A 16,537-nucleotide genomic window follows, 5' to 3' on the forward strand; every position below is an offset into this window, starting at 1 on the left:
ATAAAAATGTTGTGAATATATTTCGATCATATGTTGATATATATATATATATATATATATATATATATATATATATATATATATATATATATATATATTTGTTATAGGTTTGTGAATCGACCCGTGGCTAAGTCTTTTTCCGACGAAGTGAAAATCTGTAAAAGTGAGTTATAGTCCCACTTTTAAAAATCTAATATTTTTTTGGGATGAGAATGCATGCAGTTTTATAAATGTTTTACAAAATAGACACAAGTACGTGAAACTACATTCTATGGTTGAATGATCGAAGCCGAATATGCCCCTTTTTGCTTGGTAGCCTAAGAATTAGTAAACCAGTCTACTAATTGACGTGAATCCTAAAGATAGATCTATTGGGCCCAACAAACCCCATACGTTGTTGCGGATGCTTTAGTACTTCGAAATTTATCATGTCCGAAGGATGTCCCAGAATAATGGGGATATTCTATATGCATCTTGTTAATGTCGGTTACCAAGTGTTCACCATATGAATGAATTAGTTTTTATGCAGATTGCTATTATGCATGCGTGTTATTTATGAGAAATGGAAATATGAAATCTTGTGGTCTATTAATTAAAATTTAATATATATAGGTTAAACCTATAACTCACTAACATTTTTGTTGACGTTTTAAGCATGTTTGTTCTCAGGTGATTATTAAGAGCTTCCGCTGTTGCATGCTAAATTAAAGACAAGATTTGGAGTCAGCATGCTTGTATGATAATATTTAAAGAAAAACTGCATTCGGAAAAATAAATTGTTGTAATATATTATCGTAACCCATTATGTAACGGTCATATGTAAACGTTGTACTTTAGATTGCCATTATTTGGCAATCTACGCTATGTATTTTAAACCTTTATCGATAAAGTAAAGGTTATGGTTTGTATTAAAAATCGAATGCAGTCTTTGAAAACGTCTCATATAGAGGTCAAAAACTCGCAACAAAACCAATTAATATGAAACGTTTATAATCGATATGAACGGGACATTTCAATAAAGAACCGCGCTTCGCTGCGGGGTGGTTTTGATCGGTTAACGGTCATTGAACTTAACGTTTTAAAAACGGTTCTCGGTCATTTGGTCGGTTTTGGTCGACTAACGGTCAGTTAATTTAACATTTAAAAAAATAGTTAACGCTCGAGTAGGTAAATGTCTAAAAGAGTGAAAAGAAAAAGGGGGAAAATGAAGTTAAAAAAAGTTGTTAAAAAATGATGGGAAATTTTAAAAAAAAAAAAAAAAAAAAAAGGTTAAATACATGTTTAGCAAAATACCCCCAAAGTTGAGGGTATTTACACTTGTGCCATGGTGAATAGTGAAAGTCTCACCACTATTAGTGTTAGTTATAATTATAATTATAATTATAATTATATACTTCGTAGAATTTACAAAATTGTGGGGCCTTAAATTTTCGAGCCCTGTGCGACTACACACTTTGCACATACTCCGAAGACACCCCTGAGGTGTTAACTCTGGAACCTTCCATGTGTCGGTAATCTTGTGGTATACCGATGTCATCTTGAAGAAATGTGAACATGTGCAAGCTTTCGGGATGGTGCGAGAAGAAGTCAAGAATTCTCCAGTCTTCTTGGATGTGTGACTTAGGGTTGGGTTTCAGAGCATGAGCCATGTCGGGAAATTTCATCCCATCACGAATAAAGAACATCGGGAAATTTCATCCAATTCTTCCAGGATGTCTTTTTGTTTGTTTGTGCTTAGCGCGAATCTGACGTACTCACGTAGACATATCTTTTCGACGCAATCCCTTGAAATATGCGTGCAAAGCACGTGTGATGCACATACTTAGCGCTGGTTAATTATGCGTATCATTAGTTGTATTTATAATTTATGCAAAATTAAAAATACTATGACTATGATAAAGTCAAATATATTGGAAAGTGATATTTCTAATTCTATTTTTGATTCATCCTCCATTATTTCATTTCACGACTTTTTTTTCAAGAATACCCTCTAGTGAATCTTAACAAAAAAAATTATGGGAGGGGATCTTTACACACTATTTTTTAATTCATGTACACTTTTAACTCATAAACTTATAAATATATCTTAGATTAATATAGGGAGTTTGACGTATATTATTATTTTAAATATATTTAAAATTATAATAGGTGTTACTCGTATAATCGACCTTAAAATTATTTTTAAAAATAAAAAATAAAAAAAAATCCGTTTAATGCCCGCTTCTATGTGCGACTATGCGATACAGATATTTACTGTAATTAGAAACATAAGGCGGGGCTAGCGAGACAAATGGGTAAAACCGGGGGAGTAACGACGGCGATGAAGAAAATAGGCCGTCCATCACTTATTGAGCTACAAAGAGCAGCACTTAGAAAAAGACAAGAACTATTACAAAATCAACTGTAGATACACTTGCCGGAACCCTAGTTCCGCCACCGAATATGTATCAAATTATGAAGAGTATCACAATGATGATGATGATGATGATGATGAAAGAGAAGAGAAAAAAGTAAAATTTGTTGTTCGTTTACCTCAATTGGATCAACAATCTGATTTAGTTCGATTTTCAACTTTAAACTCAGTTTCATGTGGTTCTGATTCGAATGCTGATGTTAATAATCGAAAAAATATCTCTGGATCAGGTGGTATAATTACTCATTCTCAGGTAATTTTTCTGTAGGCCCTAAAAATTAGGGTTTTGGTGGTTTCGTTTTAAATTATTGGTTTATAAATGGATTATAGTTATAATGTTAATGTTAATGTTAATGTTAATGTTAATGTTAATGTTAATGTTAATGTTAATGTTAATGTTAATTAATGTTAATTAATGTTAATGTTAATGTTAATGTTAATGTTAATGTTAATGTTAATGTTAATGTTAACATTTAATTTAATAATTATTTGTAGAATTGAGCAGTAAAAGTAAATAATGGGATAAGTTTAAAATCTTGTTGGTGGGATGTATACTCGCATGCTCTCTTATTTATTTATTTATTTAATAATTGGAATTGGATGGTAAATTTATGTAGGGAGAAAAGGTTATGAAAGAGATAGACACTTCTCTTGGTCTTAATACGTGGGCGAGATCATCAATGGAAGCTGAACCCACTACTACACCTTTGCCAGACATGAAGTTGTTGGTGTTCATTCTTGACAGACTTCAAATGTATGTCTTTATTTTTTTCTTTCACTTCAATTCAGTGGGAAGATATTTTATTTCATATCATATCTACTAGTTCATTGATCCTTGATTGATTGAAATTATCTTTTTTGGTACTTGGAATCTGTATGTAGGAAGGACACTCATGCGGTATTCTCTGAGCCTGTTAATCTCGACAAGGTGATTTGTTCATAATGTAGTTTATGTTATTGACATTGACTGCTTGTTAGAATTCAATACTGATATTATTATTTTTATTTGTGTAGTTTCCTGATTACGATAAAATCGTAAAGCAACCTATGGATTTTGGTACTCTCAGGAGCAAACTTGACACGGGACGATATTCAAATCTGGAACAATTGGAGGTTGGTCAGTGGTTGCTCACTCATTTACGCCTTTTCTTCTTTATCATATGTCGACAACACCTTAAATTAACAACTATGTTTTTATGTGTACAGGAAGATGTGTATTTGATTTGTTCTAACACGATGCTATATAACCCATCCGGTACCATCTACTTTCGGCAGGTAGGTTTTTCCTTGCTGTTTGTGACCCATTATTTTCTTTTCATAGTTTTTTACTCTTTAAGTATTTACTTTTACTTCTTGTAGGCTAATTCTATACAAAAATTGGCTAAAAGAGATTTTGAAAATTTGAGGCAAAAGGGTGATGACGGTGAGCTACAACCAAAGTTAGTGAAAAGAGGCAGGCCTCCAAACAAACACTTGAAAAAGCCTCTCGACTCTACTTCAGGTGCCACTATCGCAAATGCCACTATCGCAAACGTTATAGACTCCACAAATAAGAATTATGCTGACAATGTACTTCCATCCAATTGTACTCGTAATGGTGACCAGCGCTCCGAACTCTTAACAGATTGGAATGAAGAGTTTCCAGGTCTCTTTTAACTTTATTATACATTTATACTTAACTTATATGTTCCTTTGCCTTTCTCAATGATTAATGTGATTCCTGTCATCCAAATCTCGTAACAAAATACTCCGTAAATGAATAAGCTGTTGGACTATCGTGAACGTTCATACCTCCAATAATTTGCTTGTGAATTAGGAGTATGCTTTACTCGTAATAAATTTCCAAATTTGAAAATGTTGCATGTACAAAGCGACATTTATAGTGAGTATATCACCAAGTTGCGTTTTGTCACTTTACATTTCTAAGTAGTTGTTTCAAATTAAATGTGCAGCTCGCATAACGATGGATGACATGAAGTATTGGGGCAAACGTGATATTATTGACGAGTCTAGACGGGATACTTATAAGCAGTTTCATCCGTTGAATTTTGCTCATGAAAATTCTCTTCAAACCAACTTTGGCGGGGAAAGGAAGCAGTTACTAACGGTATGTTGGCTCAACTTTTAATGTGATTTTAGTTGTGGTCTAGTGACATTTAGGTGTTGTTTGTTTTCCAGCCTGAAATCTTATTATGTCTTATGGTTGCGCGTCCGCATACGTTTTTACTGCAAACTATTTATTTTCTGTATAAAATAATGTCTTATTCTGTCTGCAAACTCAGAGACTTAGAAATATGCTTCTAAGTGCTTCAGACAGGATTAAGTTTTTTTGCAGGCATAAAAAATAGTCTTTACTATTTAGCATAAGACTTTTTAGGCCACATCTTCTCTACGGACATGGTTTGGAGATCTTAGGACAAAAACATCTTAAAAAACAAACAGCATTTTAATGTCAGGTATGCCCTATGTTTTATGAAAACCTCAACTTTTGGTTGCAAGGTATTTTTTTTAGACGATTGAATCTTATCGATTCCTTTAAACAATGAGAATTTTTGTAACCTTATTGAGCAAATTAATGTCATCAGCCATATATATATATATATATATATATATATATATATATATATATATATATATATATATATATATATATATTGACAAATTCTAAGCTGATAATTTTCGATTAAGACAAACAATAAAATGTTACAATATTTGTGGGGTTCCCGGAAAAAGAGTTTCACATAATAAAACTGAAGACCTACTACTTTTTTAAATGGTTTCTGTATTAATTTAGTTTTGTAGATGATAAAGTATTCAAATCTTGTAAGGTAAATGCCTATCAGATATTAATATAATGCTACAGAAAATGGGGCATTAACTAGTTGTAGATTTAAACAGCTTTAGGTGTAGCTTTAGTTGTGAATGTAGTAGTTTGGGTTGATGCATTATATGCTATGTGGGTTAAACTTCAAAGAAGAAGTTAAGCGTAAAGGCTAACAAGTCAAGCGGGGTGAAAGTCTTCCAACGTCTATTCTAATATTTGCAAGTTGTGAATCAGTTTTTTGAAGGACTTAAGATAAAGATTATAGTAATTATTTTAGTAAAGATACACGTCTGACACATTCAGCTCACTAGATCCAGACGGAGTTGATCATTGTAATCGTTATTGATTTTTATCAGGTAGCTCTTCAAGCTGACCCCGAAGCTCCTGGTGTTGTTGGTGAACCCGAAGCTTCTCCTCTGACTACATCTGCTTTCCCAGCTGGGAAAGTAAATTACGAGTTTACCCCTAGGCTAACTAGTGACGATATTCTGATCAAACCCGAAGCCCCATCTACTTCAGGACCAAAAGTAGAAGAATATGAAGTAAAAACCAATAATCTTGCACCTCAAAATGGTTTCAATGGTGCTTTGGGAAGTAATCTGTCGAAAATGGAAATGTATCAAGCATATGGTCAACAACCCATTCACAGTACAATTGTTGAGGCACAAGGTACAAAAGGTGAAGATGTGTGGCCCGTTATCAAAGATCGTCCCAAATCTTTAAGTTTTGAAGGTGTCATGAGCAACAAAAGAAAGACGACACTCGGTCAAGATGTATTTCAAGAACCGATCAAGGTGGAGGATGACAACCAGAACCCAAACCCGAGGCAGTTTGAGTTTCTATTCCGAGAGGACCCCATCCGTTGTCCACCGGGTCGTGCAAATGCCAATAGCCAAAGGAATTCCAATTCGTCGGATGCGACATCCCGTTTGTCGTCAAAGAAAGCTAGGCAATTGGTTGAAGATCATGCAAATGCTACAAAAAGAACTATGGAAATGATAGCCAAGGAAAGTGAGACGCGTACAATGTTACAGATATTAAGATTTCTCTGCGAACCTGTTTCAACACAAATGCCTCGTGAACAATACGAATTGGTAATGAAAGCTAAGGCGAAGCTTCAAAAGAAATATGCCAAGGCGTTTGATTCTTCCGACGACGAAGAATAGTTCTATTGCTTTTAACTAATTATTAGTAGTGTTTGAATTATGTCGCTTTTAACTAATTATTAGTAGTAGTTTTTGAATTATGTGGTTTTTAAGTTATTAGTGTAACACTTTAATGTCTAACGTCTAAGTTTTTATGTAATGTTATTTTAATTAGTATACCACATTTGCATTACAAGGTACTGCTCATTGGCTGCTGTTGATGTTATAGTGTAGCAACTATTTGTACAGACTAAATGTATCTCTTTTTTCGTGTTGATTTCCAAACCAAAATATTGAAGGATCTCTTGTAACTTCGAACTCGAGATTTATTGGTGTAAGATGAACCTAAATGAGAAATAAAATTAGTCAAAAAAAATATTTTCCATGTGTTTGGTTTGGGTTATCATTTGTTTCTAAAAGATCAAAACATAAGAATGATGTGCAAGTAAATATTTGAGGCACGGTTCTGTACAACGTATCAGATATTTTTGAGCTTACTCTCTAATTATTAGATTTTCAGGATTATCAATTATCCGTCTTTAAAATGCTATGTGTGGATAGGTGTATACATAATATGCACTATTATATCGATATGCATAGAAGTCATAAGCATATTTCACTTATATATAAGTTATATTATTGAAAAAATTAGTCACATACGGTTCGTTTTAGATGTAGTCATGTAGATTAGATGTGAAATTGGTTGCAAATGAAGTTGTAGGCCCCCGATGAAGAGTCTATTACAGGGTTCAGCTGATGGGGGGGGAGCTATTATCGCCCAGTTCCCAAACAAGGGTTATTTTGTTTTCTTGATTAACCATGTTAGGTTCTTAAGGTCTAAAATTTCCAGGTTATGTTCTCTGGAACAAGAGTTAAATAGGTTCAAGTACTGAAGTTCAAAGTTGCTTGATGTTTCGAGGTTCAAAATATTTTAGCGTTCAAGTTCAAAAAGTTCATGATGTTAAGATGCTGAAGTCTTAAAAGTTCAAAAGTCAGGGTTTGATAGAGTTTATGTGATGGTTGTAACAACTATCGTTGAGACCAAAAGTATATAAAAAAAACATTCGTACTAACACCACACCACAAGCGAACGAGGGTTGAAAGCAACGCACGCCAAACCCCAACTCTGGTTCTCTCTAAACATAAGAACTAACTAAATTGATCCGGACCCTTTATCTTGATCTTCTCCTCATTCCTCCTTTGCTACACTATCCAATTGTCAGGTTTCGATGATCTATTTGTGGGCTGAGTAATGAAGTTAAACGGGCTGCTCTCTATCAGGGTTCAATTGTAAATTGTGGTTCAAAAGTTGGGGTTCAATTGTAATTTAAGGTCAATTATTGGCATTTAACTCGCTAGTTGTACAACATAAACCAACCAGCCAAAATTTTCAAACACAAGGGGAAGGAGGGATAAATTCAGCTTTCAAGCATGTAAATTCGTATTTATTCATATGGCAATGGTAATCATGCATTACTAAAAACTGATCACACAAATCACCGATGTAGTGACATTAAACCAACTTTATTAGAAAGAAACATCATAATTAGCATCATTCAGAGTTATTCGACATTAGAACGATAAAAGAAAGGACTGATATCACCTTTAGTAACTCGGCTTCACATTCAAGCGCGAAGCTATTTTTTGCCCAAGTGACTTGTCAGCCTGAAACAATCAAAATTTATACTTTGGTAAGTTGTACGGATTCCTTACTAAATACCATTATTGTTATATAATCACTATAAGAAAGTTTCAACCAATATATTTACGGATGCTTCAATATGTTTTAATTGTTTACAATGTTGAAGTATAGAAAGGAAGTCGGACCTGTGACCAGTATGATACCCAGATTGTGCGGACCTCGTGGGTGACCCGTGGGTCGGAAAGAGCACCGACAATCCTGGTGATGAATCGTTCTTGTCTGTACACAAGAAAACAAAAACATGTGAGACGGTGTAAAATTGGATATAGACATATTATAACGAAACTTGATGCACCGCAGGGTACCTGTCTGGAGAAAACGATCTGTATCTCTCTCCTGGCTGCTTAAAGTTGTTCTCTTTCTCAATCACACACTGCAATACACAACCCATCACAACATTCAAGTTGAATTAAACTTGTAGCTATGTTTCTTTTATGTTATAAATTGGTACTATCTTTAAAAAGAATGTAAGGAAATTATTAAAGAAAAAGGATATAAAAGAACCGACCTTATCACGCTTTCCTGACAATCTAACAGGGGGAATGGGGTACATCTCAGCATGACGTGCAGGATCGTGTCTTGAAGGGAAATAATTGATCTGCACAACGAACAACAGCCTATAAATTATACCTGGAAAACGGGTCAGGTTGGGGCGGTTTGGGTAACGGGTCATGGGTCAAATGGGTCAGATATTTAAACTGGTCCAAATGGTTCAGGTTGGGTAAAGGGTCGAAACGGGCCATGGGTCAGATGGGTCATAAAAACTATTTTAGTTAATTATTATTTATATTTATATTTATTACATATATATGAAAATATTATACACCGTTTAGGCAATAAACGAGAGTATACATATACTAAAATGCATACCTCTTCATCTCTGTGCATGAAATTCATGAACCCATCATGATGATTATTATGATGAGCACATTTTGGAGCATTAGCAGGAAGCTGCAAATAATTTGGACCAAGACGATGCCTTTGAGTATCAGCATACGAGAAAATACGAGTTTGAAGCAGCTTATCATCAGAATAATAAACTCCAGGGACAATAATCGCAGGACAAAACGCAAGCTGTTCGTTTTCTGCAAAGAAATTGTCAATGTTCTTGTTCAAAACCATACGACCAACAGGCTGCAACAGTAAAATATCCTCAGGCCAGGTCTTGGTTACATCGAGCGGGTCAAAGTCAAACCTATCTTCATGATCAGGGTCAATGGTCTGAATGAAAAGCTTCCATTCAGGATAGTTCCCAGCTGCAATTGAATCATAAAGGTCCTGTGTTGCATGGCTATGATTGGCTCCTCCAACTTTAATCGCCTCGTCATCTAATAGGCTTTTTACTCCGCATGTCGGTTTCCAATGGAATTTAACGTAATACGCTTTGCCGGTTTTGTTGATTAAAGTGTACGTGTTGACTCCGGAACCTTCCATGTGTCGGTAATCTTGTGGTATGCCGATGTCATCTTGAAGGAATGTAAACATGTGCAAGCTTTCGGGATGGTGCGAGAAGAAGTCGAGAATTCTCCAGTCTTCTTGGATGTGTGACTTAGGGTTGGGTTTCAGAGCATGAACCATGTCGGGAAATTTCATCCCGTCACGAATAAAGAACACCGGGAAATTGTTTCCCACCAAATCAAAGTTACCCTGAAAACATGAAAGACGATCAGCCAAATCAAAGTGAGCAAGGTGTTGTTTGTTTTTTTAGTCTGCGGATCTTATTACGGCTTACGTATGCGCGCATGCAGACTTTTTTATTGTAGACTGTTTGTTTTTCTTAAAAAATGGATTAAATAATGTCTTATTCTGGCTGCAATCTCACACACTTAGAAATATGCTTCTAAGTGTTGTAGACATGATTAAGTTATTTTGCAAACATGAAAACAAACACTCTTCGTTATTCAGCATGCAGACGGACCTTTACGTCTTCTTAACAAACATGTATCTTCAGACAAAAACTCTTTAAAGAAAACAACCTAGGAGTGCACTAAAATGACTTGACTTTTTTTATGGTATTGGAAAGTTCTTACCTCTCTGGTGTAGAATTTTACCGCAAAACCTCGAGGGTCCCTGAGAGTTTCAGGGCTACCACGTTCATGGATAACAGTAGAGAAACGAACAATAACGGGCGTTTGGACACCAGGCGCACGAAGAAAATCAGCACACGTGAGGCCAGAAATGTCATGTGTGACCTCGAAGAATCCCTTTGCACTAGCACCCCTGGCATGAACAACACGTTCAGGAATACGTTCACGATCGAAGTTAGCTAGTTTCTCCACCAAATGATAGTCTTCAAGAAGGATTGGGCCTATTGTGAAGAGAATAAATCACGATTAGTATGCTATTAACAAAAGTGAGTGTATGCATAAGGATCTAGTAAAACCGGACATTTGGTCGATGTGATGATGTCACAATTGTTAAAAATATCGTTCTATACAGAATAGATGACAACAAGGTTCTTAGAAGTGTGAACTTGTTTATAAGAAACAAGAGTAAACTTTCAAAGAATAAAAAGCAACAGAATTTGGATTAATGACAAATAGAAGAGGATGTCAAATCCGAAAAATACCCAACTAACATCTAATATTCAAATTTTCACATTCCAAAATCAAATTCAGAAATATGACTATATGCAATAACAAGCTATTGTGAGATCCCTATAACGAAATCCATCAAATAAATACAGATTCCATAAACACAAGCCACTTAAATCGACATGACAGCAGAACACTAACAATAAAGCATCACACGAAACAGTCTATCGAGATACCTCTGGTTCCAACTGTTAACGAGTTGTTGTTGTTGTAAACCGGAGCACCAGAATTGGTAGTCCAAAATGGAGCATTGTATGCACTTGAAGGACGGTACTGCAACAGCCAATTAAGTAAATTCCATTAGTTTAAATCACTACTCTATATAACCATGTAGATCAGCACAAATTTAAAACACGAGATTTATAATTATATCAAATCGATGAAACTCAATAAATACAAAAGCATATCAAACAGCCTCTGACTTAGTATCACATAAAAGAACCAAACATGCTTCAGCAAAAAAAGAAGTTCTTTTATTTTTGTATTATAAAAATTACATAAAACATGGTAGTAAGTATGTATGTATCCAATTAAATCACTAGACTTGAAATCAAATCGAGCACAATCAAATAATTAGGGCAGAAGTATTCAACAGAACCTTCAGACATATGGAGTAATATTAATTGAATAAGAAAAGTAAACAAAATCAATCAATCAATCAATGAATATAAAACTAATTGCATGATTAAAAAGCAACATTATATACGATTCAAAGATGATACATTCACAGATAATAAATTGAATGGAATCGAATCAAACAGTAACAAAATCAGGAATAGTGTAGGAAGTAATACGTAATACTCAAAGAACAATATACAACTGAAATAGAGTACGGAGTATATTGAATTAGAGTATATGTTATTATACCTTGTAAGGATCCATGGATTTGAATGTAGGTGAATTCTGTAATCGATTTCTTGAGAGAAGAGAAGAAGACTATTTTGTGAATATGGTGTTGTGAGATTATTATATACAACTTCTTTGGGCCTGGATTATTATTTACTTATTATCTTCACAATACTCATTTTCTATTTTTCACGTATGTGATCAAAATATCACGAGAAATTGAAATCGATCATCTTATTCTACGATAGAGAATACTTTTTCATACATTAATAAATATTAAGAGCACACGGAGTCATGACTTTTTTCGCTGTTATCACAATCCGACGTCAGGGACGGTGGGAGTGCCGACTCTGTCCCGGCGTTTTCCCGGTGTTAAAACTCGTTGTTGGGTCTCACTGTTGCCATGTTAACGTTGGTTTGGAGCGTATAATTTTGAAATATATCCGTTATTCAACTGAAATGCACACTGAAATTGGACATTGAACGATTTCTTTTGTTTTGGCTTCAGTGTTAAATCTCATGTTATGGAGTACACTGAAATTGAACATCCAATTTGGTGTTACGACTCCTTGTGCTCTAAATATGCATTAAAGTATGATGTAATACATGTTTTTAAAGCATATCTAGTGATGTATGACTAAAAATATGTGATGTATTTAATCTTTCTTTTTCTTTTTTTCTTTTTTTTTGAGAATACGAAATGTGGTGTAACATTAATAATCACATTGTATTAAATTCTTTTACACTCGGACCTTATAAAAGTTGAGTATGTTGAACGGTGGCATGTTGGATTACGTACAGTAGTATAATTAAGGTTACAGTAGTGAAGCTAACAATCATAATCTTACAATTCAAGTAAAGACAACCACATGATCCTAGTTAGCTATTTAGATTTTCAGGTTTAGATAAAACTTTACTTCTACCACAAAAGGTGCCAACACCTAAGTAATGTAAACTTGTCCTAGAGTATATATTAATTTGAGAAAAATATTTGAAATACTCTTTAAAATGGTTTTATAAACACAGTATGATTTATGTGCGACTAACTTTGTGACCACGTAAACAGATGAATGAAAGAAACACAATCTCACTTTTTCTCACGAGAAATAAAAGAACCGCCGATATTTTAGAAGTAACGCCTAGTTTTTTGTATTCTAGTGGGTCCCAGTAGGCCAGTAGAATCATGTCGTAGAGGCGAATAAACCAAGATGGATCAGGAATGGGGATAATAAATCCATACATAAAATAGAGCATACCTTTTTATCAAGTTACTGAGAAAATTATAAAAATTTACACAATATACCCCAAGGTTCGCACTATTTTTGCTGAAGACCTTAATGATAATCATTTTTAACATATTGAACCTTTTGGACTTTTACTTTAATACATTTTTATAATTTATAAATAAATAGGTGTTACAAGTAACACAATTATGAAGTTAATTTAGCATTTGGTTATCAGCTTAAGTAATTTATAAGAAATTTTGCTTGAAAAAAACACAAATTAAATATATATTTTCCTTTTATTTATTTATTTATTATATGCATAAATTAAAGATAAATAATTACTATAACTTTAATACTGTTGTCATTGTAATTTAGGTAGCACAAGTTAAAATACGTTTGACAACTCTTTTGTTATGTAAATTTCTAAAGTTTTTTGTACATACATAAAAGATTAGACATTAGAAAAAAAGATAAGACATCAAATTAAATTAAACTATTGAATTAAATTTATAATTACAAGATGAAGGATTAATGTGCAAGGTACAACGTACCACTATATGGCTAAATTCATTTGAGCCTTTGGGGTCACACATATATACACCTAGACGTCAAATGAAATATATATATGATGTATATATATTACTCAAGTAACAAAATAAATTAAAATATTTATTTATGAATTAATTAGTTAATTGATAATTAATTAATTAATAATATTTGTTTCTTGATGACTACGTACTAATAAGATTTTAATACAAAATAAAATTGGAAACTAAATATATTTCGAAACAAGATGTACGCGTTGTTATGAGTCGGTTTAACCTTTTCTCTCATTATATATATATTCATGTTTTAGTTGGCCTTGAAAAAAAAATTTCACAAGAAACAAAAAAAAATAACTCAGAGAAAATAAAATCTACAACTTGCTTTTGGTAGTTGTCGTACAACGACGAAAAGCAACATCTTGTTTATTTTCAGTTTTTTTTCGAAAACACAATCAAGTCTCATTCATACGTAGAATTATTTATTATATTAATATAATTCGATTATATTAATAAGTTACTTGGGGTTGGACTAGCATCCATTGGCGTCATTTGAAAGTGTAGTGGACTATCCAAAGAGACGGTCATACCCTTTGATCGTAGGTTTCTCTCCGTTCATCAGTTTCTTCAAGAAAGGTATACTTGTTAACTCCACTTTGTAATTTTATATTCTTGACAATTATTATTGGTGTAACTGGATCCATGGGAATAAATTAATCGTGTGCATGTTTTTAAATAATTGGTTATTTAATCTTGTAATTTTTGTTCATAAAATAATAAAAGTTTATTATTTTTATTATCCGCTGCGTTAATCTGAATTGTTAAAAGTACACACGATTTTCCATCAGTGGTATCATGAGCCGCTTTTACACCGTCTTAATTGTCGCGTGATTTTCTTAGATCTAGCTTTGTGGTGAATTGGTAAAAGTCAAAACCCTTATGGTTTTTGAAAGTCAACTTTGTTGATTACCTCACGACGCACAAATAAGATCTGAAGAAATTCATTATTTAAATTTTGAATTTAGAAAGTTATGGCTTGGATAATTGTTGGTTATTTAATATTTATTTTATTCCATGGTTATACACATGCATTGTAACCATGGACAAGCCATATATAGGTTTAATAATGTTGTTATTAAATTGTGATTGCATACATAGCCCATAATGCCCCGACCAATGTGTGATTGTTGTGATTGTTGGTTACGACAATTTTATGCCATGTTGTTTTTGATTTAATTGGAGGCCATAGAAGCCAAAGTTGTATTTTGTTTATTTTCAATTTCATAGTATTGTATTTAGGTTTATTTCAATTTGTAAATGTACTAGACTAGTCGTATTTTCAATTTTGAATAAATGTAATAAGATGAAGATTGAAGATAAAGATGCAACTTGGAGCTTGACTTAGAAGATGGCGAACAGGTCAAGTTAACAACGATAGCGTTCGGCAAGTTTTCACTTGGATCTTGATTCAAGTGGGAGCTATGGTTTGTCCTTAGTTTGACCTCTTGATCCCATGACGGCTCATGGGATCAAGCATAGGATATTTTGGGCTAGGCTATGTATGTGTGTGATGCATGGTTGTGTTTTTATTTATTGCATTTTATATTTAATTGCTGATTATAATATATGCAAATTGTTTTTGATGAAAACATCAAATAAAATCGGTAACGGGTTTCAAAGATTAAAATTGATGATTTTAAATGTTAAACTCTAACGAGTTTAAAGTTAAATGTTTTTGAAAGTCAAATAATATATATGATCGACATCTTTTAAAATTGTTTTAAAACGATACACATTTGTGTATTTGTTAATTTTTAGATAAAATAACAAATTAGACACACAAACACTATCGACATATATAATTGGTTAAAATGTTTTTAACAATGAGTGTAATGAATCTTGTGTGCATGCATTATTCGTTAACACAAACTTTTTCAATATACCCGTCAAATTTAAGTCATGCCATCCAATGAGCTTGCAAACACTCCTCGTTATTTTTTGATTACGGTGAGACCTAATTGAATTATAGCCACGAGGTGGATTTTTAGTTACGAGTGAGACTAGGCTAAATTTCCACTGTTTCCAAATTGGACGACTTAATCGTATTCACGGTGAGACCTGAGTTCGAGGCAAAGATGGGACAAACATGCCAGTAGATAATAGTGGTTTGTTGGACTACACATATCTCTAGGTCCCATAAAGATCTAAGAGTTGTACTTGTGATGCAATTGGTACCCGCTACCTACCAATAGACTCCATAACTGCTAGCTGATCAACAGATGTGGCTATGGAATCTCTATGTGGATCTTAGGCTTTCGTAAATTAATTGTTTTTAAAATATATAAAAACTTGGGTAGTTAATTTTTAAAGTTTTATATCGAAAATACTAAATTGAATCTTGTTCTTTTGTAGATGTCAAACAATCAAAACGTAAACCAAAACAATCTCCGTTCTTTGTTGGAGAAGGAGAAACTCAATGGTTCAAACTTCCTAGACTGGCACCGCAACTTGAGAATCGTTCTCAAATATGAAGGGAAGTTGAACAAAATTGAAGAACCCTTACCCGAAGCTCCTCCTGAGACAGCTACTACTGCTCAAAAGAATGCTTATCAGAAGTTGTTTGATGAGCAAGAGAAGATAGCTTTAATCATGCTTGCTAGTATGACTTCTGACCTCCAAAAGGAAATGGAAGATCGTACAGCATATGATATGATGACTGAGCTGAAAAACATGTTTCAGAAACAAGCTAGTCAAGAGTTGTATGAAACTTATAAGCTTCTTCAAACATGCAAAATGGAGGAGAGTCAGTCAGTGAGCTCTCATGTCTTGAAAATGAAAAGCTACATTGACCGATTGGAAAAACTTGGAACTACCTTGCCGCCTAACTTGGCCGTGAACACGGTTTTGGCTTCACTACCAAAATCGTATCACCAATTTGTAATGAATTACAATATGCAAGGTTGGGAGAAATCTCTGGCAGAGGTGCACTCGATGCTCAAAACTGCTGAACAGAATATTACATCTAAGGTTTCCAATCCGGGTGTCCTGATGATTAGGGATGGTAAGGTGAAAAAGAATAAGCCGAAAACTTGGGAAAAAGGAAAAGGAAAGTCAATTGCTAAGAAGAAGATTCCACCACCTCCCAAGAAAGAAAACCCAGCGAAAGACGCTGAATGTTTCCACTGTGGAAAAGTTGGCCACTGGAGGAGGAACTGCCCCTCCTACCTATCTGAGTTGAGAAAAGG

The 16,537-nt window shown here is 33.8% G+C and overlaps 1 protein-coding gene and 1 pseudogene across 1 annotated transcript; one reads left to right on the forward strand and one right to left on the reverse strand.

Annotated features, from left to right (window-relative positions):
- Positions 1 to 2,290: 2,290 nt before the first annotated feature.
- LOC139840622 (uncharacterized) lies at positions 2,291 to 6,427 on the forward strand (annotated as a pseudogene).
- A 1,460-nt stretch (positions 6,428 to 7,887) lies between these two features.
- Positions 7,888 to 11,616, reverse strand: LOC139839497 (catalase). Its single transcript, XM_071829572.1, has 8 exons — positions 11,546 to 11,616; positions 10,855 to 10,951; positions 10,115 to 10,392; positions 8,955 to 9,731; positions 8,593 to 8,682; positions 8,390 to 8,457; positions 8,210 to 8,303; positions 7,888 to 8,047 (listed from the first exon to the last, which is right to left on the reverse strand). The coding sequence occupies exons 1-8, from the start codon at positions 11,558 to 11,560 to the stop codon at positions 7,988 to 7,990; spliced, it is 1,479 nt and encodes a 492-aa protein (XP_071685673.1). The 5' UTR covers positions 11,561 to 11,616; the 3' UTR covers positions 7,888 to 7,987.
- Positions 11,617 to 16,537: the final 4,921 nt, after the last annotated feature.

This window comes from Rutidosis leptorrhynchoides, chromosome 4, assembly GCF_046630445.1.
Source record: "Rutidosis leptorrhynchoides isolate AG116_Rl617_1_P2 chromosome 4, CSIRO_AGI_Rlap_v1, whole genome shotgun sequence".
In the NCBI taxonomy this organism is placed as follows: Eukaryota; Viridiplantae; Streptophyta; class Magnoliopsida; order Asterales; family Asteraceae; genus Rutidosis; species Rutidosis leptorrhynchoides.

Coding starts and splice junctions, on each gene's coding strand:
- LOC139839497 (XM_071829572.1), bottom strand. Junction 10,393..10,854: donor GTTAACAGTTGGAACCAGAG/GTATCTCGATAG, acceptor TCTTCACAATAG/GCCCAATCCTTCTTGAAGAC. Junction 8,304..8,389: donor AGATCGTTTTCTCCAGACAG/GTACCCTGCGGT, acceptor TCTTGTGTACAG/ACAAGAACGATTCATCACCA.